The sequence below is a fragment of the Grampus griseus genome, assembly GCF_964374135.1.
Source record: "Grampus griseus genome assembly, chromosome: X".
NCBI lineage: Eukaryota > Metazoa > Chordata > Mammalia > Artiodactyla > Delphinidae > Grampus > Grampus griseus.
This window is the reverse complement of record NC_138999.1, coordinates 28203136-28226998: the sequence shown is the minus strand read 5'-3', so window position 1 is coordinate 28226998 and position 23863 is coordinate 28203136. Positions and strand designations below refer to the sequence as shown.

Here is a 23863-nt window from a genome sequence, read left to right as displayed (position 1 = left end):
TCAGACAAGTGAACTGCTATGAAAGCATTCTTTTGGCTTTGATTTTTAGTGCATTTCTAGAAATTAAAAAAGTTGAGAGAAGCAAACTAAACTTGCCATTTATAATGCTAATTCACAGAGGAATACAGATGTTGCCGTGTGTGAGATGACAACAAAGCTTAACATTTTAACACACACTCCTAAGTGAAAATACGTTATTTTAAATGGACACTGATTTCTATCTAATGCCCTCTGCTTTAAATAACCTAAATGCCCAAATTTAGAACAAATATTAGGGCATTAGTAAAAAATGATGTGCTCAATTGTTGCCAAATACTGCAGTTAATTAATTTCTAAAACATATGTCATATATGCATGTTATTTTTAAATAAATACAATTAAGTATTAAAATATGGATTATAAAAATGACTTTAAGCATTTTCAATATGCATTTTGGTTTTTAGACTCTAAGAATATTATTTTTATTTACTTTGAAATAAAATTATTTGAATAAGTGTTAGTTTAACAGAGTAGCATATGTGACCATGTGATTTTTCACCTCTATTTTCCTATCTTTCTTTCAATTCAATATATGAAAACTTTCTATCAAGGAGGTTCACGTTGCTATGGTACCCAAGGTACTCTGATGAACTAAGAACAAATATTAGACAATTTTTTAAAAATTCACATGTATGTGTGTGAATAATCATCCATGGTATTCAATGTTACATATTTAATTCTGTAATGCATACGTAAACTTCTACACACAACTGAGGAACTATTCATTTTTTTAGAGGAAATGGGATTTTCACCTGAGATTTGCCAGTTAACTAGTCTAATGAAATAATATAACATAGACATTTATGTTTATAGTCTGTGAAAGACCTTACTTTTTAAAATATGTCTTTAAAAAGTCTGCAACATTTCCTGGGGCTGAGGACAAAAGTAATAAACAAACAAAAGCTCCCACTTCATTTCTTTCCCCACACCAGCTGAGAGCTAGAGGGCAGAGTTGGTGAACAGCCCAAGAGGTAAGTAGCACTCTTTTCCACCTCGGTGCCCTCTGGTTTCTTCTTTGACATGAAGGAGAGGTAGCAGTAACTCAGCATCTTGGAAAGGCTCTTCTTGTCTTTCTTTCCAGGAGCTGAGTTGGCAAGGCCACCAAACCCCATACACGGGGAGTACTGATTTAGGCAGCTCCAGGAAGTCAGAATTGATACCAATGAGAACTAAGATTGGTTCTCCTACTGCTTCACATGCCTATTATTTACAATTTATAATTTGCCTTTTGATATCATTTTCAAGCACTGTCTGAGAAGTCGCTAGCATTGATACATGTCTGAGAAATCTCTAGCATGATATACGCAAAGGTTAAGAATGCCATATAGGTGATGGCTGTGAGAGGGGAAAGGAAACTGTGAGAATGGGGTGGAGGGAGAAAAAAAAGTCAGTGAAAAGGGATGTGATGCAGAAATATTCAAGCTAGAGAGAAACGTAAAAGACATGTTGAAATTAATCAGGGTTTAAGGAGAAAGTTATGAGTCTGGGAATAGCCCACATGGTTATATATTTTTTATTCCCATGAAATAAGCAGCATGAATTTATACATATTTTAGATATATACTACACTACTTGTTCAACTTTTTTATAAAACCACCTTGTGGTAAGCTTTAATAAACAATGTTTATATCAGGTGTAATTGCCCCTTCTCCAAAATAAATGTTATACTACCAAAAATGGGATTGACACAAAATATCAGTCATCTACGATGGCTGTGTTTTTTATTAAGTTTCTAGTTTATTTTTGGATTTGACTCTTTTCATCCATTACATTTTGTCCTTTGAGCACACGTCAAAGCAAAATTGCTGGGCTATTTATTAGAATCTCTAAGTGCTCCTGTATGTCCATACCATAGTAATTTGGCATTTATAATGACAGTTCAACAAGAATACTTTGCTCTTGTAATAAATCATTAGAATCACAAAATGTGCAAGGTACGCTCTGAGCATTTAGTTGGAGACTTGCGTTATCTAATTTCTTTCCAAATATTTATTCATTTTCATTCCTAGTTCATTCACAATTTTATCACAACCAATTTACCATATCTTTATTGAAGTCTTCCTCTTTCAGATTCACCCCCTGCTGAATTTCAGCCTCCAGTGGTTCAAGCAATTTTTGTATGTCTGAGTTAAACTGCTCCAATTCCTTCAAAGGAATGGAGGCCTAAAAAAAAAGATAGTGCTAATTTAAATCAAAATTACTTTTTATTAGAAATATAAGACAAAAAATACATTTGTTCAACCTCTTGTTGCGAAAATAATGACATGCATTATGTTTCCATATTATATTTTATGAAAGTGTTGAAATACAACTGGGAAAGTACCTGGGGATGCAAATAAAGACATTTAACATCATCAGAGCCAAACATACATACAAGAAAATGCAATTCATCATTCTGGTTTTTCAACAAAAGTCAATTTCCATATATTTGGCTGGTCTAACTGTTAATATCCTAAAGTTGAATTTGATCTTATTTTAAATATTCTGATATAAATACCATTTGGGTAAATATCTCTTAACAGAAATTGCCTCATTACATCAGTTGGAAATGCAGAATTGTCTCCTTATCCTCAGAAAAACTACACTGCAATCTGCTTAGATATTTTAAATGACATTTGTAGCATGGCAGAATTGACAGGCATGCTCCCATAAGACAAAAAAATGGCATTAGTTTGCCTTAGGCATCCTTTATTTGGTAGCACAAAAAAATTCAAAAGAATGAACCCTGAATATCTCAAATGAAAAATCTGAATATATGTTTTCCAAACTTATAAACATCACAGTTTCTTTGATTTTGAAATTCATAATGACCAGTCTCAAAAAACTTTAAAATCCCTTGTTTTTCTAAAGAAACCACTTGAAGAGGAGTGACTCTCAATGAAAATACACTGAAAATCAAATATATATTCAAAAGAATAGGCAAGATTTAAAGTTTAAACAGTTAATAACATAAATGTTTATTCTATTATCTATACCCTGTATTCAATTTCTTTGCATTAAAACACTAGAAAATACTTTATATCTGACAGCTTTTGAAAACTCACACGTGATAAATAGAAATCTTATTTTCTTACAGAGCTAAACATTTTCCACTTGTAAAACCAATTCAGGAACCACCCACTGTCTTAATGCCAGAATGACACATTCATCAAGTTTGGTCCCCACCCACTCTTCCCCAACACATTCCTAGTCATAGTCTTACTCTTTATTAGACAGCATCTCCTAGAGGACAATAGGGATAAGTGTCAAGGAAAAACCAAATATCTAATACTAATACTAATGAAGAAGTGAACCATCAAATGCTATCCGTGAGAACATAATTTTCACAGGAAGAAACATAAATAAACATTTATCTTCTAGGTACTTTTACACAAGAAACATGAATAAACACTTATCTTCTGGGTACTTCTACACATGCCAGAAAGGATTTATAGACTCTTTTTAAAGGGACTTATTTTCAATACTAGTTTTTAAATCCTAATGAACATTTAAAATTTGAAATATCATAATATGTTCTTGAACCAGTACAGATTGCTAGTATTACAGATATGCACGTAAATGTTGTTTCAATCTCTGTATTATAAACGTACTTCTATACTTTAAAATCATATATTGTACAATATATTATAAGAGTAACAGCCTTTAGAATCATAATTACACAATATTAATTCGATGGTATTTATGTTACTGAATTGTACACATTTCCTAACATTTAATAAGAGCAACTGCATTGTTCTATATGATTTTGTGAACATATGAAGATAAATAATATTTAAAATAACTTTTTGAGTACTTGGAGGTCAAAATAACATGGGTCCATTTGAAGGCAGATTTATCTGTTTTACTCCTACACTTGCTTCCTCTCTAGCTCATCCTTCCTCCACATACTCAAATATAGTAGTTTCAAAGGCTCAAAACTTGGGCACCCGTACCTCTCTCTCAATACTCCTTCCCTAATAAATTGTACTATCTCCCAAAACTTAACTATAACTTTCATAATATCTGTCAAATATTCCTCTTTAGCTGTGACCTCACTTTTGAATTCCAATCTAGACTCTCAGTAGCCACCTGATTTCTCACTTGAAGTTCAGCCATGTCTAGAAATGAGCTTATTATCTTCCCCCAAACTGCTTGCAACATCAACTTGGCTAGTTCTGTAAATACAAGACCATTTTTTTCTGAGTCATCCATGTTTAAAACATGAGTCATGCTATTTTCCAGCACTTCACTCTAATGTCTAATAAATACCAAATACTTGCCAATTCATTCACCATGACTCACTTGCTTTCTTTTCCCAGAGACACCATCTCTCCTAGTCCTCACACAAGAGCTAAGGCAATAACCTCCTTACAGGGCTATAATCCTTCCCACCTCACCAGTTCTATCCTGTGCATTGTAATCAGGTCAGTATATTCCAAAACCATGGCTTTCATTATGTTATTTCTCTGCTCAAGAAGTACAAGTCAAAGAAGGTCCAGACTCCAGCATGATAGTCAAGGCTTCCCCTAATCTTGTCCCAAGGACCTTTCTAGCCTTATTTAAGTGGTCCTAATACAATCTTTCTTACAGGTCTATTGGTAAACTCCTGGTATCTCTCCCTCAAGGCTTAGAATGTTTTTAACCTTCTGGTGAAGAGCCTAAAACTCCTGCATGAGAATGCCTAGATTGAATCTGGGCTCCACCATTTACCAGCTGAGGGATCTTGGGCAAGTTATTTCTCCTCTTTGAGCCTCAGTTTCTTTATGTGTAACATGAGGATAAGAAGAATATCTAACTCATAGAGCTTTTATGAGGATCAAGTATGCTAGAATGTTGTTTGGTATATAATAAATGCTCAATAAGTATTGGTCTTATTATTTCCCCTCAAATTTGTACCCATCCATTGGCTCAGGTCAAGACCTTCCTCTTTTGAAAACATATGGTTTACGAAGGATAAAATAAATGCTTGTTGACATGGCATTTTTATTTTAACAACTTATTTGACAAAATCATGAAATTCTAATGTTGAACATGGAGAAATTGACACTCCAGTTTGGTAAAGCTGTATCATTCTTTAACAACAAAACTTAATTAATTAATCTGCATCAATGTAGAGAGTGGTCCCAAGGAGGATGCCAAAGGGCATTGCACTTGTTCTGCCCTGTGCAGTATTTTCATCAGGAATTATTTGGAGACCAAAAAGTATGCAAAAACACACACATTGAGAGGGATGAGTTTCACGAACATCCCATGAAGATGAGTAATTTGCCTGTCTGGTTCAACCTAGAATCATTCCTGGTACATAGTAGGCACTCATAAATGAACATTTCCTGAAAAACTAACTGAATACATGACTAATCATAGAACAGCAGAATAAATATTTCAAGGAAATCTTGAATGATCTGGAATTTTAAATAACACAATTTCCTCTGTATAAAATTGAAGAGACTGAAAAATAAATAAATAAAATTGAAGAGACTGGAGTAATCAGCACTTCATGTGTGGATATATATTAATTGTTGGCCAAATGTTAGCAACAACATGATAACACTAGGTACAAAAATAATATAAGCAGATATGAATAGATTTTAGGAAACACTAGTACAAAGTGATGAATTATTCAAAGCAAGATAATGCAAACTTAGATTTCATTAGTAGTATGTGTAGTGTCCAGATTTCCTGATCAAAGACTACTATGCATTTGTTAAAAAATAAGACCATTATGCAGATTAGGGATTTTAATTATTCTGTGTGGTTCCAAAGTGAATAACTAGAGTCAATGGGGAGAAATTACTTGGAGTCTGAATTTTAGTTTAATATAGGAACAACTAATTAGTGTTGCAAATTTTTTTTTTGTCTTTTTAAAGCACTAAATTTTAAAGAAGTGAGTTTCTCATTGCTGAAAGTACATAAGCACAGGTAGGATGATGATGTATTAGCGTATAAGTTAGAAATAAGACAGTTTTTGCATGAATACTTCCCTAAAATTTTATCAATTTAGAGTAAATTCTCTCCTCTAAATTCAAAGGGCTTTGTTTACTGTAGCTATGCAGCTATATAGAAATATTATGCAAGTCATATATGTAATTTTCAATGTTCTACTTGCCATACTAAAAAGTAAAAATAATCAGATGGATTTAATTATATTTTTCCCAAATATGTCCAAAATATTATTATATAAACCTATAATCAATATAAAATTATTAATAAGATATTTTACTTTCATTTTTTCATATGAAGATTTCAAAACCCACTGTGTTTTACACTTATGGCACATCTTAATTTGGAGTAGCCACATTTCAAATATTCAATAGCCATATGTAGTCCTGTGGCTACCTTATTGGACAGTACAGATCAATAACAACTGCTATGACGACGACATTGAAAAGAACCAATAGTTCATTATTAGTATGAAATATGTCACAGGAGTAATGTCTTACTAATAGGAGTCAAAATGCTGATGCTTTATTTAGTAAATTTTAGCGGATTTAGATAATTCTTATAATGTCCATCTCATTCACTTGTACCCAGATGTTTTCATAGAGGAATTTTCAGAAAGCCCTCTAGGGATAGGAAAATTTATGGGAATGGGTTTGAGATGTTGTATTGGGAGTCTCTATTCCTCATTTACGTATAATCCTAGATTGTGTTGCAGTATCTATTACATATTTGAATGTAATATTGTTTGACTTTCAAGGGTTTATATTTTGTCTCCCCAGTAGATTTTTAATCCCTGAAGCTGGGAATACATCTTATACTATTCTGTATTTTCCATAGCAAAAGGAACTCATTTTTTAAACATAAAACGTGTTTATTATATCAATTACTAATTTTAGAACATCCAATAAATCAAATTAACCAGTAACTAATTTTATAACCAAAATAACCATAACTATTCAACTCAGTTATTTAGGCTATTCTATTGGCAGGATCAGACCAGCCATTTGACATCCATGTGATTAATATTCTTCAAGGAGTTGGGAAATTTTAATTGCTTTTCCTTAAGAGTTCACTGGCTCACCATTAGGTCATGACTTTTCTGACCAATAAAAGTTTCACATGTCATTCTTTGGTCTTTTTGTCTTTGTAATGCTTATGAAATTTTAAAAAAAGAAATGAATAGTAAGCAAACATCCATAATTTAATAGCTCACTCTTGAATCATCTAAGTTTAAGCCATATAAAGTATATAATGCCTGCCTCTTTGATTCAGAATTATGACAAACTATTTGAAGAAACTGAAATCAATGGTGGATAAATCATCTTAACTTTTGCATACATTACTTGTATTGACTTTAAAGAAAGTATATGACCAAAGAAGAGCTAGAATCACAATTAAATCACACGTTAGACAGTACACACAATATAGGTCTTAAAATACATAGAAAATAATCAAAAAAAGTTATAATATTGCAGGAGAAAGTATAAACCAGGCATAGGTTTTATACAATTTAATTTTTACTTACCTTTTCATCTTAAGAGCTTTAGCATGACTGTGAAGTCATACAAAATACAAATAAAGTAAAACATAGGCAAGTTTAATAATCAGATAGATAAACGGACACAAAAGAAAGAAGAGACAGAGAAACTGAGAAAGACAACACTTTGTTTTCCTTGATTTTTTAATGTGGTTTCAGATTGTTTAACAGCTAATAATTGTGCTTTGCTGCATGATTTAAGATTAATGAAATTTAAGGCTTTGTTAAAGTTTTAGCATTAAAGGTGACTTATATAACAAGTTAACAAACAACAACAGACTGAAAAAAGCAAAATCAATTACAGATTGATTCATTGTAAACTGGAAGCATTCAAGATTACTCAGATACACTTTATCATTTTTAAAATGTAAGCTTTCTTTTGGTTAAATATTACTCTAATGGGCATAGATACACTAACATAATAATGACTGTGTTTACACAGACAGTAAAGTAAACATTTGTTAATATGGACTATGTAATCTCAGTAATTATGATAAATGGTCACTACATTCAAATCACACTAAAATCTAAATTGAAAATTAATATTCCAAATGGTACAGACTGATTTAAAATTGCTTCAAATCAGTCTCCTCTTTCCATTCTGCAGCTTTGAAAATTTATTAATCATTACAATATTGGTATAGAAAAAATTAAATAAGAATAATTCATGGAAACCTAAATGAATAAAGTTTCAAGGACCAGTAACATCCTATAATACAGGAAAGATATGATATGAAGAGTTATTTCAAATCAAAATATCTGGAAAGAAAACTTACAAAGAGAAATAAGTGTATTGGAAAGACCTATCTAAAACGAAGATAATCAGATAAAGTAGTTTATAAATTTATTCATTCACTTATTTTAAATTCAAAAGAGCAAGCTCCAAGGGACATAAGAAATAATTTTAAAGATAAAACAAATTGACTTGGGTAAGTGACATTTCATTGGCTGCATTCTTTGATATTAGGTAAGGTATTGGCTTATCTTTGATGCTGTGAGGATAAAAATGTGAAATTGTGGTAACTTCCCAAATTTGTAAGGCTGATTAAGAGACATTACCCAGTACGTCTCTGTTGGTTTTGAAATGATGAGATTAATTTTATGGTCACACTTTTCAGAATTGGATACAAAATACACTGATTGGTTAAGATATGTTGGTGGTTCAATAATCATCCCACTTTCTACTTTTTATTGAGAATAACTTGGAATATTTTTCTGCCTCACGATTACATGAGTTTAGTAGTAGCAACTGAAATAGAAGAAGAAAGGATTTAACTATAAAATATATGGGGGAGACAGATGAATTAAAACATTTAACATTTTGGACAACTTTCTATTTTTTTCTTATCTTTTTTCTTTCTTCCTTTCTCCCTCTCTCATTTCTGGTTTTAGTTTAATTATAGTTATTTTTAATACAAAGAAGTACTGAAATCATTATGTTTTAAGTGAAACTGGACATGCTTATATTAACACATAATAGACCAACAATAAATATCTAATGATACAAATAGAGATATAACAATGTATGCTGAGAGTCAGCATGATGGAGTGGACAAAGCAATGAATTAGGATCTAATGTTTTCTAACCAGGCTATCTAACTGTGAGAACCTGGGCAACTCACTGGCTCTCTCACAGCCTCCTATAAATATCTGAAAGTTCCAATCCAAGGAATGATTACTTTTACATTTGTTGATTGATCGGAGGAATCATTTTCCTTTATAAAAGATCATGATCAGAAATCACCAAATAGCTTTAATCATTTTAAATGTCATGTTAATAAGACCCAGTTAGTTGTAGCAAATGACACTGTGCACCAAACTCAATTAACATCTACTTTGGAAACATCGTAAATAATTACAAAAGTAATGTGTTATCAAAGTTCCAACAGAACTAACCTGTTCTAGGGATAGAAAATTATAAACATGCAAAAATGTTGTTAATATAGAAATTCTGTTGCTAGGTTAACTTATTTCAGTGAAATAAAATTAGCAGGTAGAGTAACACAAAGTTTGGGTATTAATCTGTTACTATTACTTGAGGATTGTAGCTGTGATTATTACATATGTAATGCTCTACAAATCATGTGATGCCTATAGATCTTTACCTAAGTTTTCATCTATGACTTTTTAAATAATTTCTTTGTAGAAAAGTTTACTAAAAATATATTTATATAATAAGAGTAACTATACCAGCTAACAGACCATGCGCTCTTCTGTCAGAGAAGGTGTTAAATTAGAAATAGACTATGAAGGGGAAAAAGATCAATATATTTGTATTGATAAAGTTGATTATTGAAAATTAGGTTTCAATTAAAATTCTCAAATCCAATGAATCTTATTTTGACATCCTAGGTGACATTCATTAGATGGATTACTTATTTCCCACTGATGCTTGGGAAAGTCACAATACCTGTCTAAACTATCCTTAAATTATTTATATATTACTTTTCACATCTAAAGCTACTACTTAAGATAAAATTAGACCCAACCATGTATTTTTTCCTGATATATTGTACACTAAATGAAAAACTCACTGGCTCTCTCACAGCCATATATATATATATATATATATATATATATATATATATATATTTATATATACATATGTATACATATACATATATATGTGTGTGTGTGTGTGTGTGTGTGTGTATATATATATATATATATAGTCTCTGATCCAAAGAATGATTACTTTTACACCTGCTAACACTGATTGGACTGATTGGAGATCAAAATCTTGACATTGTATAAATATTATAGCAATAAAATTATATTTACATATATGATGGCAGACCATTCAAATCCCATGTTATAATTATACACACACACACACACATTGATATATACACACACACATATATATACACACACATACGTACACATACTGCTACACGGATTTCGAAAGCAAATTTAAGGCCCATATAGAAATTAAGGAATATATTGTATATAATATCCAACGGCACATAAATCTTAATAAAGAATGAAGACACAGAAAACAAGTTCACCTTTCTTTTGGTTAGTACCAATTGCACGGGCAATAATGTAACATTTTAGCTCCAAAGAAAGTGAAATATTTCTAAATCTCTAGAAGAGAACACAATCTAACTAAGCAAATTATGTGTATGTCTCATAATATTTTGTTAGAAAGTAGTTGCCTATATTAATAGGATACAGCTAAGGTCTATTGACTCAACATGCTTTTAAAGCTAAGTATTACAATGTGACAAATATATCTTGATGCAAATTTTATTCTGAGACTCATAGGCAGCCTTTTGGACTCAATTAGTATTGAATCCTGAGTCAGTTTTCAGTTCATCACCTTCTTGGCCCTCATATATGATAATTTAACTCTAGGCTAGTTCTCAATGTCTCTAGACCAGTGGTTCTCAGAGTATGGTCTCTAGATCATTGGCATCAATATCACCCGAAAACCTGTTAGCCATGCAAATTATCAGGCCTACCCAAGGCCTACTGAGTCTTAGTCTTCAGGCAGGGGGGGAGGGGAGGGCAATTTGTGTTTTAACAGTTCCTCCAAGTACACAAAGGTTAGAGAGTCACTGCTGTAGACTGTCACTTCCTCTCCATTCCCACAGATACCCCTTTATTTGAGCTACTCACTGTTTCTCATCTAGACTATTGTGATAGCTTCCTAATTGGTTTCCCTACTTCCTGCCATTATTCAGTTGAATTCTCTTCACAACCACTGCACGGCTAATCTTTCAACAGTGCATGAAAAAAAAAATCAAGAACTCCTCATTGAGTATTGAATTAAGCATAAATTATTAGAAGATCTGCCTCAAATATCATCTCTCCCAAATTGCTGACTCTCCTCTCCAACTTGGCTTTTCAGAATATGGAGATGGGTAGAAGTGCCATAAGCAACAAGACTAAGTAGTCTGTTTACTTTTGCCTTCCTATTTCCCTTTCTATGCTTCTGTCTCCTGTCACTTTCTTTTGCTGATAGTATCCCCCTCAAACACCACCATGCTATGCCACCATGTTCAGATGCCCTAAATCAGAAAGAGTTGAGTCGTGGTGTCTTTCCCCAATGATTCCATCAACTTTACCCAGGGTTCTGAAATTATGCCTGATTCGTTTTTATAACTCTGACCCTCCCCATCAAAACTGCCATTTTCTCAAATTGATTTCATACATATTAGGAGAGATTAAGCTTTCTCAAAGCCATAAGATACTGCTGATTAACTTAAATGAAATGAGAAAAGATAGAATTTCATGTATTTTATGGGCCCTATTTGGGACAAGCAGAACTTTCCAGTTCTTAAATTGGTCCACTCGATGATCTATAAGGCTGGCCCTTGCAATGGAAATAGCAAACACACATCTTCTTGGTCCCTACCCATTCCAGCACAGACCAGAAAGAGAAATCAGCTATTCCTCCATTTCTTTTCCCCATCAATTTCCATCTTAACCCTCAAAATTTGGCCATTAAGTCTAATATATATATAATGATAACAATAATTATTGATATTACTTTCACCATTTTATATAATTATAATAATTTATAGATTTTTTCAATGTATGCTTTTACATATCTTAGGTCATTTGATCCTCACCACAATCTTGAGGTTAAGATAAGACAGGCATAATCTTATTGCTTTTCTGGATGGAAATGAGATTCTGTGAGGTAAAGGGTCAAATCCAAGATCACACTCAAAGTATTGTGGCTTGAAGTTAAGAATTTTTTTCCTCTCGCCACACTGCTCCTCACTGATAGTTAAAATTACCACTGCTGAGAACTGCATCTGATGGACAAGTTCTCAGCCAATCTAAACCGAGGAACCCAATGTACACTGCTTTCTGGATTTTGGAATTTCTTGTCATGAACAGTCCTTGAAGGACACAGACTTCATATTCACCAAATAGTGAATCCAGATATTATCAGTGAGTTCTCAGGATAAATTTTTGCTCTACTCATTTGCCCTTTCTAGTTGACCTTTGAAAGGATCCTGAAATTAGTTTTTAAACTGAGTTCTATCCATATTCACTCCCAATCTACTTTTGTTTATCACTGTAGATTTTCTCCCAAGTTTTTCTCCTAAGTGAAAACTACCCATAAACTCAACCTTAAGAATGTCATATTACAAACCAATCTTACCTTCCATAAGTCTTACTCTAATAGGAACTTGACTTTGAGATCAAAGGCTATCCCTGAGAATTCCAGCACTGCCAAAATTACCCAATCCATAAGCAAACACACATACAAGTCATTAAATTCCTCACTGCATCAACAAAAGATTATTAGACACATTTTAGAGTTATCAGGGACTAATACAACTAATTAGTCCTAATTTTAACTAATCCAACCCAGAAATTTTACACCATGTTCTATGCACATAACTTGTACCTCCTGAACCTCATCAGAGGAAGCAGAAAGATAAAAGGGCAGAAATTCCCCCATCCAATAAGTCTATTCTTATCCATTTTATATACTCAGTTCTAAATAATAACTCCTTTGTGGGGTGGGATAGTTTTCCTTTTAAAAACTACTTATCTAGTTCAACTCCCATATCTTATAAACACTGAAAATGGAATTGCAGAGAGACCACATGTTCTGCCTAATACTGACAAAGTTCAGAATTCAATCTTCTACGTCTATGGTTCTTCCTACCACACTATGTGATTGCTGGGACCACCTCATCATTAACTGTACACCCCCATGAAGATGTACTAGTGTTAAGCATATTATATGATTGCAATAAGTATTTAAACTTGTGTTTGTAGATATATATTTTTAAGCAAGTATCTTAAACATCCTGTATATTCCCATACTCACTAGCACAATGGAAACTCAATACCATTAGTGAATGCAATGATAAACAAGCAAAATGTCAGGTATGCTTTAACTCCATATTTTCTGTTTCATCATGATGATAGAGCTTAATTATCTCTTCAAAGCCCCCAAATGGGGTCAACTATTGCATTCAGTCATCTCTATGAATTTAGAGGAAAAGGAATGCTTTGAAAAGTAAAAATGTGATTGTCATCAATTAATGTATAGTTGAAATATTGATTTAAAATCTTTTATGATTTTCTTCAGTATGGGTGATAAAAGAAACACATCAAATGGCTCACCTGATGCATGATATCTGGAAGTATACTGACACATTCGTACAGAATATAGAATGAGAATTCACAAACTTCTCTTGGCCATGCTATGTTTGTCAGTTTCTACGGTGCATGATGACTTCTACTCATTTTTCAATACCTACAAGTCACAGTCTTTTGACATAGTGTATCTCAATCTACCATTGAAAAAAATCAAGAAAAGAATACCCTGTTTACTCTTAAATATACTCTAGCTCAGTGATTTATTAAAAAGTATAATGGGAAGAATACAAAACTTAGTAATGAAGTATTAGCATTCATCTTTCAGATGACTAAAATAAGTTTTGGTTGTTTAGATATTACCCATTTAATGATATCTCCAGAAGTGAAAACAATTGTCTGTTTAAACAGTAGAGTAAATTCTTACAAAAAACAACTATGGACTAAAAATAAAATTTTAGAATCTGTCGGATGTTTTTCAGTTGAGGATTACTTCATATATAAATGAGTAGAACTAATTAGTTAACTATTACAAACAAGAGCAACAAATTAAGGTAAGCTAATACCTTTTTGCTTTGGGAAGGCGAGTTTTGAAGAGTATGTTTCACATGCAATAAAGTATTTAAAATTCATATCACATTTCCAAATATTTTAGGAATTCCTTTATATATGTACTATTATATATAACAGTGATACAAAGTAATGCCTTAGAAGATTTAAACCATGCTATTATTGGGTGTCCATAATTACCAAATAATTTTTCAAATGTATTCTCCTATTTTTCCAGGAATCAAAACTTACCTGACATATCACATTTTCTCACAAATATTTCAATAATGTTATTCTCATTTAAGATTATTTCTAGCAATTGTCTGTATATGTAAACACATATATTTCTTTTACATACATTTTTGTATTTGAAAGCATATCATATATATTGAAAAATGTGTCAAACTACATTTTATAAATTTGGGAGGTAATTCCTTGCATTTTGATACTTGCCAAAGAGTTCAAATTCGATAATACTGTGTTTATATATTTTTGCAAGCTACCTATTAAATAAGATTTTTGCCTTCATTAAATGTTACACAAATATAAAGGGTTATCATGCAAAAGTTCCATATACCCTGGTTCTTCATTAAATAGAATATAAATAGACATATAAAATTACAAAAATTAGGATATACAAGCTTTGCAATTATTTGTCTTCATGGTTTGCATGTCATGATAATCTAATGGATTTTATCACAGTAAGTATCGGCAACTAGCAAGAGCAAGTTAAAATACACACACATACACACATGTGCACAACCAGCAAAGATGTACAGAAATCCTACATCATGCAGGAGATGTACAAGACCTCATTTTGGGTATTTCTTCCATATCACACACAAGCAATATTATATTTGGCAAAATATGTCGGTAGTGCTTTCTTTAGATTATGTCTTTTGTGCTTTTTTGTTGTTGCTGCTGTTGGCCTGCGGCATGCTATTTGTTACTGTGCTGCAGGTTACCCCTGAAAGTACATATGTAAACCAGTGCAGAATGCAGTTCTAGACGAGCTGTGCCACGGAAAACAAAATGACAGAGAGAGAGGGATACAGGGGGTAGGGAGGGAAAAAGGGAGAGAGATTGATCTCCCATGAGATTCAATGGTAAAATTTCCTCAAATACATTTTGGCCTTCATTTTCCTTTTGAAAACCTTGCTGTGAGGGTTGCTTGCCCCCTTCAGGGTACTGCGCAACCTTCGCAAGAGATCATTTATCACTAGTTTCCACCTTGGAGCAGATCTTCCTACCTTTCCAGTCTTAATTCTGTGAGAAATGGCTGCAAATCGATGGTTGAGCTCTGAGATTTTGGGCTCTATTACTTTCCTGCAGTGGTCGCCGCGGTTTGCCATCAAGTTTGCTGCTTGGTCACGCGTGGAGTCCACCTTTGGGCGTATGTCATTCATTTCAGCCTTTAAACGCTATATTCCGTGAGCAAGAGACAGGGCTTAAAGTTAGTAATTAAATGGAAGTTGAAAGAGAGCGAAAGAGTGAGAAAGCACAAGAAAGAGTGAGGGAGAGGGGGAGAGAAAGAGAGAGAAAGAGAAAGAGCACATGGAGAGAAAATGGAGGGAGTAAAAAGCCAACTTCCATAAAATAGGAGTAGAGTGAGAATGTGTGTGACCTCAGGAAAATAGGTCACTCTCCTTGGTTACGTTTGATCTATGTTTAATGAAAGTAATTCCTTAGTCTGAAGAAGGACAAGGGATGTTTTCCTTTGCTATGGAAAACAACTATTCTATGTTGCTGGCAACAATTATAGTATTTTATATTTAGTCTTATTTTATCTTTCCTGAATTTCAAAGCTGTGGAACAACCTGAATATGTGCTTAGGAAGGAAGGTAGCTGAAGAACAATTTTCTATTCCTTCTGAGTACTTACAAGTTCCTTTTTCTTTATCATATCGATTGCCATGGAAAAAATGGATTTTCTAACAGATAAGAATTCTGTGTCACAGACAGAGGGATTGAGGAAAGCTCTGTCTGACTCAAGGGGTTGGAGAGGCTGTAAGTGAAATAACTCAGTTCCTATTTTTCCAAAGACCCTGAAGGAACATCCCTTACCTATACATCAAAGGAGAAGGAAGAGTAAAATAAGGTACAGACAATAGGGTAAATATTTCTGGGGGACAGCCTGAAATACATTTACAGTTTTTCATTAAAAAGGAATTGCAATCCTTAGAAAATATCAATTTCATAAAAAATAAACAAATGAATTGTATAGACAGAAACTACAATTTTTAAGCATTCTTTAAATAGTAATCCACTAGTCAAAATTATTGAAAATTTCAACAAAACAAAGGCATTGTTTAATTTATATGAGACTTCTTCAAATGCAATTCTTCCTATTTAACTGAAAAAACTGTCATCAAATAGAGGTATTATAGCATCAGTAAGTTACATTTGCACATTATACCCCTCATATCCTTTTACAGGAACCATTTTTTTTTTTAAAGTAAAGACTAAGTTGCCATTGAGAAAGACAGCTTAGGATGTCCTAATAATCAGTTTCAATACCAAAAAGAGAGAACATGAAGCCATGTTTAGTTTACGTATAGTTAAGAATGAAAAATTCAGTTTTATGTAAGCTCAGTATTGTTACTAATTACTAAGATTTAGACATCGCATAGGCAAAATGTCCATAGATTGGACTCCCGTTGTTTACTCAGATGGTCTGTGAAAAATGCTGAGAAAGAAGTAGGGAGGGAAGGAAAGAAGGCATTAAAGGAGAAAGGAAAGGAAGAAAGGAGGTGGGGAAGGAAGAGAGGAAGATTTTTTTCACTCTTATTAAGAAGTCCTTTGTATCTTTTAGGACAAAGATAATTGATATAACTGTTGCACAGTGTGAAAATTACTTTTCATAATAGTTTATTTGCTACCTTAAGCATGTCTTCTTTTTGCTGTGGTTTCTTTTTCTCAGATTCATCCAGAAGTGTATCAGCCTGAATGATCCAGTTTGTGATGTGATTCACATTCTGGTCAAAGGTTTCCATGTGTTTCTGGTATTCCTTAATTTTAGAGACATACCATGACATAGTATTAGTTAGACAATATTTTAAAATATTTGTCCTACTTTGTACAATTTTAAAAGACAAAAAATGTAGTATCATTCAAATTACTTTTAGGTGTAATCTCCATATAGAATATAATACAAACATGCAAAAAATATCTTACACTATAGAAATAGATATTGAAATAAGGGCCAACACTTATGTGGAGTTGAAGAATTTGCTAACATAAATACTATTATTTAAAGCTTATATAATTTCTTTCTCGTGATGGAGAGGGGCTGAAAATCTTCCAGTCTCTTCTCTTACCAACAAAAGGTTTAACCACTCTTCTGCCCGGGAAGTGACAGCTATCCAGTTACTATTCAGAAGACTCAGTTTATCTTCCACCAAGGTCTCCTTCTTGCCCAAAACTGCTTTCAAGGCCTCTCCTAGCTCTGTAATGCTCTTTAGGTGAACCTTCTGTTTCTCAATCTCTTTCTGAGTAGCCTGTGAAAAGAACAGCATTTGAGCTTCGAGTACTGTCGTCTTAAGACTTAAAGCTTTTGAAATGGCTATGCGTCCAGTTACTATGGTAAGAGTTTTCAAGGGTTTAAACTTTCAACCATGTCTTTAGGAATGATGAAAATCATCCCATATACACTGTAGTTTCGTTACTGGGTACATATGAATATGTATGCATACGTAAACATGATTGACTTATTTATTTATGATTGCACATATTTAATAATAAACATACATACTGTCCATCTAAACATATTCATATTTACTTAATTTGTAAAAGTATTGGCTAAAGGTAGATCTCAGAAAATCCATCCACAAATAAGCAACTGCTTTTATTTATTTACTTATTTACCGTATTTTTATTTTATTTTATTTTTTTAACATCTTTATTGGAATATAATTGCTTTACAATGGCGTGCTAGTTTCTGCTCTATAACAAAGTGAATCAGCTATACATATACATATATCTCCATATCTCCTCCCTCCTGCATCTCCCTCCCAACCCTCCCTATCCCACCCCTCCAGGCAGTCACAGTCACAAAGCACCGAGCTGATCTCCCTGTGCTATGTGGCTAAGCAACTGCTTTTAGAAAATTCAGCAATTATTGCACTCCTGTATTTCTACTGCAGGTACTTTCAAATTTTTGGTGCCACAAACCTGTTTGGCATCTGGTGAAACTTAAGTATCCTTTCTCATAATAATGTTTTTAAAAGGATAAAATTAAATGCAATGGATTTAAAATTAAAAACAATTATACTTAAATAAAATATACAAAATATATTTTTAAAATTTGTGAGATAGTAATACATGTTTTCTTTCGTAACATGTATAACTACAATGATCTAGCAACAAACCTTTAGGATAATTTCAAAGTAGTGATTAGCACCACTGGTGTTTTGAATTATATTCAATGACTAGAATGTAATATAAAATTATCTGTCATAATTTTATCTGTGACTGCTGGCAAAGTCACAGGAAGTACTGATACTGCTGGGATTTGTTGCTCACACTCATAATTGAAAAAATGCTTAATTTCAGTTAGAAGTAAATTAAAGAGATACTATTAAAATCCCCTAAGAGAGCACCAGTACTTCCTAAGACTTGATTTTCAAACCTGAAAATAAGCACATTTAATATTAGAAATTATGTAGAGAGTTGATGGAAAACTGATCCTAGTATAAACTTTACTGTCAGTTCTACGTACACCCTTTCTTGTGACGTGTCATGGCGGACCACATGACCATCTTGCACTTCCCTGCCTCTGCCCCCGATTCCTCCCTCGCCCACATACAGCTGTTGGACCTTCCCTGGTGGATAAGTCTGAGCCAAACAGATACTCTCTCAAGAAGTTTAACTGAGAGATACAGAGACTATGGTAATACCCCAGCTGAGAAGTCATTTGAAATGGAGCTGATGTCTTTACTGCAGCAAGTCAAAGCCATAGTAAGACAAAATTACTGGGTAGCAGCAATGACAAGAAGTGGAGGGAGACCTTTTGCAAAGAGGCAAATGAAATATATGCACAGAGAATAAGAGAAGTGGTCCAAGTAAACGACAGGAAGATGGTGTCTATGAGGCCAGCATATATCCTTAGTCCTATATATTCTCAAGGTGCATTTCTATCTTTGTAGTATACAGAAATAACTCTTATGGCTGCCTTTCCTCCATACTCTCAGGTCCTGATATACTCAAAGTATATATAAATACACACACACACATATACACATTTTGCTTTTGCTTTGGCTATCAAATAAGCAGGGGAATAAATGAGGTTAAAAGATGGTATAAAATAATTTCTATATAAAACAGTCATTGTTTCTTCAATTCTAATATATACTTTTCTATTTGTTTTTCTTTTTCAAAATAAAAAAAATCTGAAATTAAGGTAATTAATGCTAAATGAACTTATCAGCTACCATGCAATGGGCTATTTGTAATGTAGCTGTCATCTGTTGCACATGAGTGAGTTAGCAATTCATAAAAGGAATTCCTTCATGTATTAATCACAAATGTTACTGAGCTCCTGCTAAATGGCTCACTATTACAGCAGAGATGTAGGTGATTTTACCTAGTGTCTTTTAGGAAATTATGAGAAATGCCATCTTTGGGTGGAAAAAGCCCTTCTGCAGTTTGACTTGTGACTGCTCATGGGCTAGATTCCAGCCCTTTCATTCCCTTTGTCTGCACCCTTGTGTAGCACACAATCTTTACAACCATACATGGTAGCCACTATTCTAGGCACTGTGGATAAAATGATAGAGACACAAAGTCCTTACCTTTATAAAACTTATATTTGAGTATGACAAAAATATGAAAATATATGTAAATGAGCATTTCCTACTTCCTATATTCCAGACTAGTGCCTTGTCACTATAGTTCATTTACTCATAAAGGTAACACCTCACAAAGTTAAAGAAGTTAAAGCTTAATTTATATTTGGATCACTAACTATCTCTTAAAATAACTTCAGAAAGATGATACTATGTTTAAACTTTGATACAAAAAGTCGTTGCGTACATAGACATTTGTCCCTTCTAAGCCAGGCAATGCGATTAAAGGCAGTGGAAATTTCCAAATCTCAGAAGAGATCAGAGAAGTTTTGAATTTAGGAAATATTGTTGCAAACAGTTAATGGGTCACAAACAACTATTATTCATTAAAATCTCCCCAAATTCTCCAGCTAATTTTCAAGAGAAAATGTTTAATGTCCAGTGATACTTCATTCAGTTAATAAGAACAAGAAAACAGGAAATGTGGACTAATTTCTGGTTTCATTTTATGTTTTTCAATGTTGTAAGGTAAAACTCAAACATGTTGAAGTTAACACCATCATGAACATGAGCTTGAAAAAAACCAGTGTTCATTGTGGTAGTGTATAACCGTTTATGGCCAAAAGTGAATAAGGAGAAAATTTACACTCCTACTGTAAAAAGACCTAAAGTCAAACCTTTACATGTGGTATTCAAGAATAAACTGGTATTGAATCATTTGTATAAATGCTATTTTTGGTTAGGAAAAATATTGTGCTCATTTAATGGATTTTTTATTTTCCCCCACAAAAGCATTTTTTTTTTTAAAGAAGATGTTGGAGGTAGGAGTTTATTAATTAATTAATTTATTTTTGCTGTGTTGAGTCTTCATTTCTTTGCGAGGGCTTTCTCTAGTTGTGGCGAGCGGGGGCCACTCTTCATCGCGGTGTGCGGGCCTCTCACTATCGCGGGCTCTCCTGTTGCGGAGCACAGGCTCCTGACGCGCAGGCTCAGTAGTTGTGGCTCATGGGCCTAGCTGCTCCGCGGCATGTGGGATCCTCCCAGACCAGGGCTCGAACCCGTGTCCCCTGCATTAGCAGGCAGATTCTCAACCACTGCTCCACCAGGGAAGCCCACCACAAAAGCATTTTTAATTAATGGCATGGCTTACAAATAATAGGATCTTAGATTTTAAAAAATATGCTGATCTTGCTCTGTGAAGATCTTACTTAAATTTCAATGAGTCAATGTACATTAGATGCTTAATACCCACTCTGCACTGTGCCATTCACTGCCAGAGATAAGGAAGGAGGCAGTCTCTGCATACCTTGCTCTAATGCTACCTAAAGTGTAGCTGCAGAGAAAAGTTGAAACACAAGCAAACAATTTGATATCATATTAGAAAGAACATAATTTTGAGGAAAAGATAATTCATGGCTGGGATAAGCATGAATGGCTTCAAGGGAGAGGTGATAATTGAAACCAGAGTTTACCATAAAGGACGGGATGGTTTAGACTGACTAAAGACAAAGTATAAAATGATGAGAAAGTACGAAGGTTGGAATCAAAAGCCACCAAAAGGGGAATATGGGGTACTCACTGGAAACTAAAAACATATATTTTAAGATGTCAAGGAACCATTTTTCCATGCTCTAAAAGTCTCCCTTAACAGAAGAATGTCTATACTTGCAGATGTATTGAGAACTGAATTACTGAATTAAACTACAGCTACTCTGTTGGCCATTCTCTCTATACCCTTACCTCTTTAAGAAAGGTAGACTTATTTATGGGGTTGGTGAGATGGGGAGAAACAACTGAAAATACACTTCTTCCTCTCAAAAGGCATTCAATCCTCATCACACATGATTTCTTCTGTTGCCTTATGAGGTGAGGGCTGGAGAGGGTTTGGGAAGGTCTACCCTTCTGAATGGGCAAGTTCAAATTCAATGATTAAATTGAATAAATTGTAAATCAGCTCTCTTAGTTTTTTTTCAGTCATGCAGTAGTGTGACAGATTCTAGGATCAATTTTAAGGTTGAATTAAAAGCAAAATTATGGACACAGTTTTGTTTTGACCTATGACATGGTCATAAGTCTAGTTACAGGAGTTTCAACAACAGCTTAATGTGAACTATCTACTTGGTGCTTGGGGTTTTATGATACAGGAAAAAAAATGTCAGATAAGAGAACTCAATGTAAATATCAATTGCCACAAAATCTAACACTTTTCTTTATTTTCCATATCTTTAATTTGTAACATCTGATAGCTCCATAATAAATAGTTGAAATATTAAACACTACCCTCTATGATTTTAAAGAAACAAATTTGCTCTCTACTTTTTCGTAGCCATAGCAATTTTTTAAATGCTAGAACAATTTTCTTATAATAAAAGAAATGGGTAGCATAGGTTAATTTCTCCTAATTAAGACACCCACCCATGTGTTCAAGTGAAGGATGGAAACTACATTCTGATTCATCCCTCATACCTATAAGTTAAATCACTTGAGTCTAATTTTAAGTGGCCTGAGAGGTTCAGGATTTCACCCTCAGCTTCATCAGCTGTCTTCACTGATGAGGTAGCAGGCTGGAAAAACCTGTTCTGTCAGTCTCTGTTGATCATAAAATTATGTGATGGAAACATCTTTAATTGATTTAAAGGTAAAATAGTAAAAAGTGTTGGATTAATTATCTGGTCCCATAGGAACACATCCACAGATATTTGCCAACAGGGGCAGAGAAACAAAACCCACTTGCGCTTGAGCCTCTCTTTCACCCATTTCACATTTTCAGAGGTCCAATGCTTTCCACAAATTCTCCTGGAATTTCTGATGGATTTATATTCTTAGGATAACTTCTCAATCTGATTTCCTATTATTCCCACCCTCTCCCCTTTTTTTTTATGAATTCTTTTTTTTGAATTTTATTTTATTTTTTTTCTACAGCAGGTTCTTATTAGTCATCAATTTTATACACATCAGTGTATACATGTCAATCCCAATTGCCCAATTCATCCCTCTCCCCTTTTTTTATCTCTTAGGTGTCCCCTGTCCCATAGATTCTATCTTCACTCAGTCCCACCTTTAGTCAAATGTGTGCCATAACACCATTTCGATGTATTTTCCATCCTTTACTAGGATGCTACAAAATTCCTGTTTATTTGATCTTTCTTTACCTCTCGTGCAAGTTCCCACTATATGGATGAAGAGTTAACTAACACACCCAAAAAAGGTATTTTAAAAGGTTACCCTTACCAAGTGAATTCTGCCTTCAGTCAGTCTGCATAAATATTATACCATTTCTGGTCATCAGAAATGGGAGAGAGTTTTCACCTTTAGCTACAAAACATATTCACGGGAAGAAAGTGAACAAATTTACCACATTACTGCAATTCTAAGATGTGCATTTGTCACATATTAAGGTCTCTGAAATTGAGATAAAACGTACAATATATGTTCACATTTAAGGTGGTGGTGTTTCTTTTGATCCAAAATAGCTGTAATTAAATCAACAGTGTATCATTCAATCTAATATGTCTTAAATGTGATAAAACATGATATTAATTGTTTTTTCAGGTCCTACATTACTCTGCCATGGTCCAAGGATTCAAACATATTTTATTATTAGGCTAATGTGATGGAATAATATAATGATACATTTTAAAAGAATATAAAACATTAAATAGTGGATTTTATACCAATGTGTATTGACTTTTTATTAATAATGCATTGTCTATTAAAAAAGAATTTCATGAAAGCAGAATACACAAAACAGAAATTATAGCTATAATGACAGTGAATAGTGACTCCAGTGGCATTTAACAGATGTTCTATTTTCTAAGTAACAGCTGCTTGATGCATTCATTGTACAAAGTTAATGATCTGCTAGTGTTATTTCACTTCACAGATAAATTACTGTGCTCTCTTTAAAAAAGATATGTAATTTTTCACGGGAATGATAGTGTAACAGACTGTAGAAATAAGTAATAGTT

The 23863-nt window shown here is 33.4% G+C and overlaps 1 protein-coding gene across 5 annotated transcripts in view; it reads right to left on the bottom strand.

Moving 5' to 3' along the window:
• The window catches only part of DMD (dystrophin), a 2236200-nt gene that overhangs the window by 1261197 nt on the left and 951140 nt on the right, over positions 1-23863 (bottom strand). For all 5 annotated transcript variants that reach the window (XM_082680764.1, XM_082680765.1, XM_082680763.1 and 2 more), the window contains 4 exons: positions 17430-17609; positions 16992-17120; positions 15364-15534; positions 2080-2202 (listed from right to left, as the gene is read on the bottom strand). In XM_082680764.1, coding sequence (XP_082536890.1) covers positions 2080-2202; positions 15364-15534; positions 16992-17120; positions 17430-17609 — 603 coding nt within the window. The remainder of the gene's footprint in view (positions 1-2079; positions 2203-15363; positions 15535-16991; positions 17121-17429; positions 17610-23863) is intronic.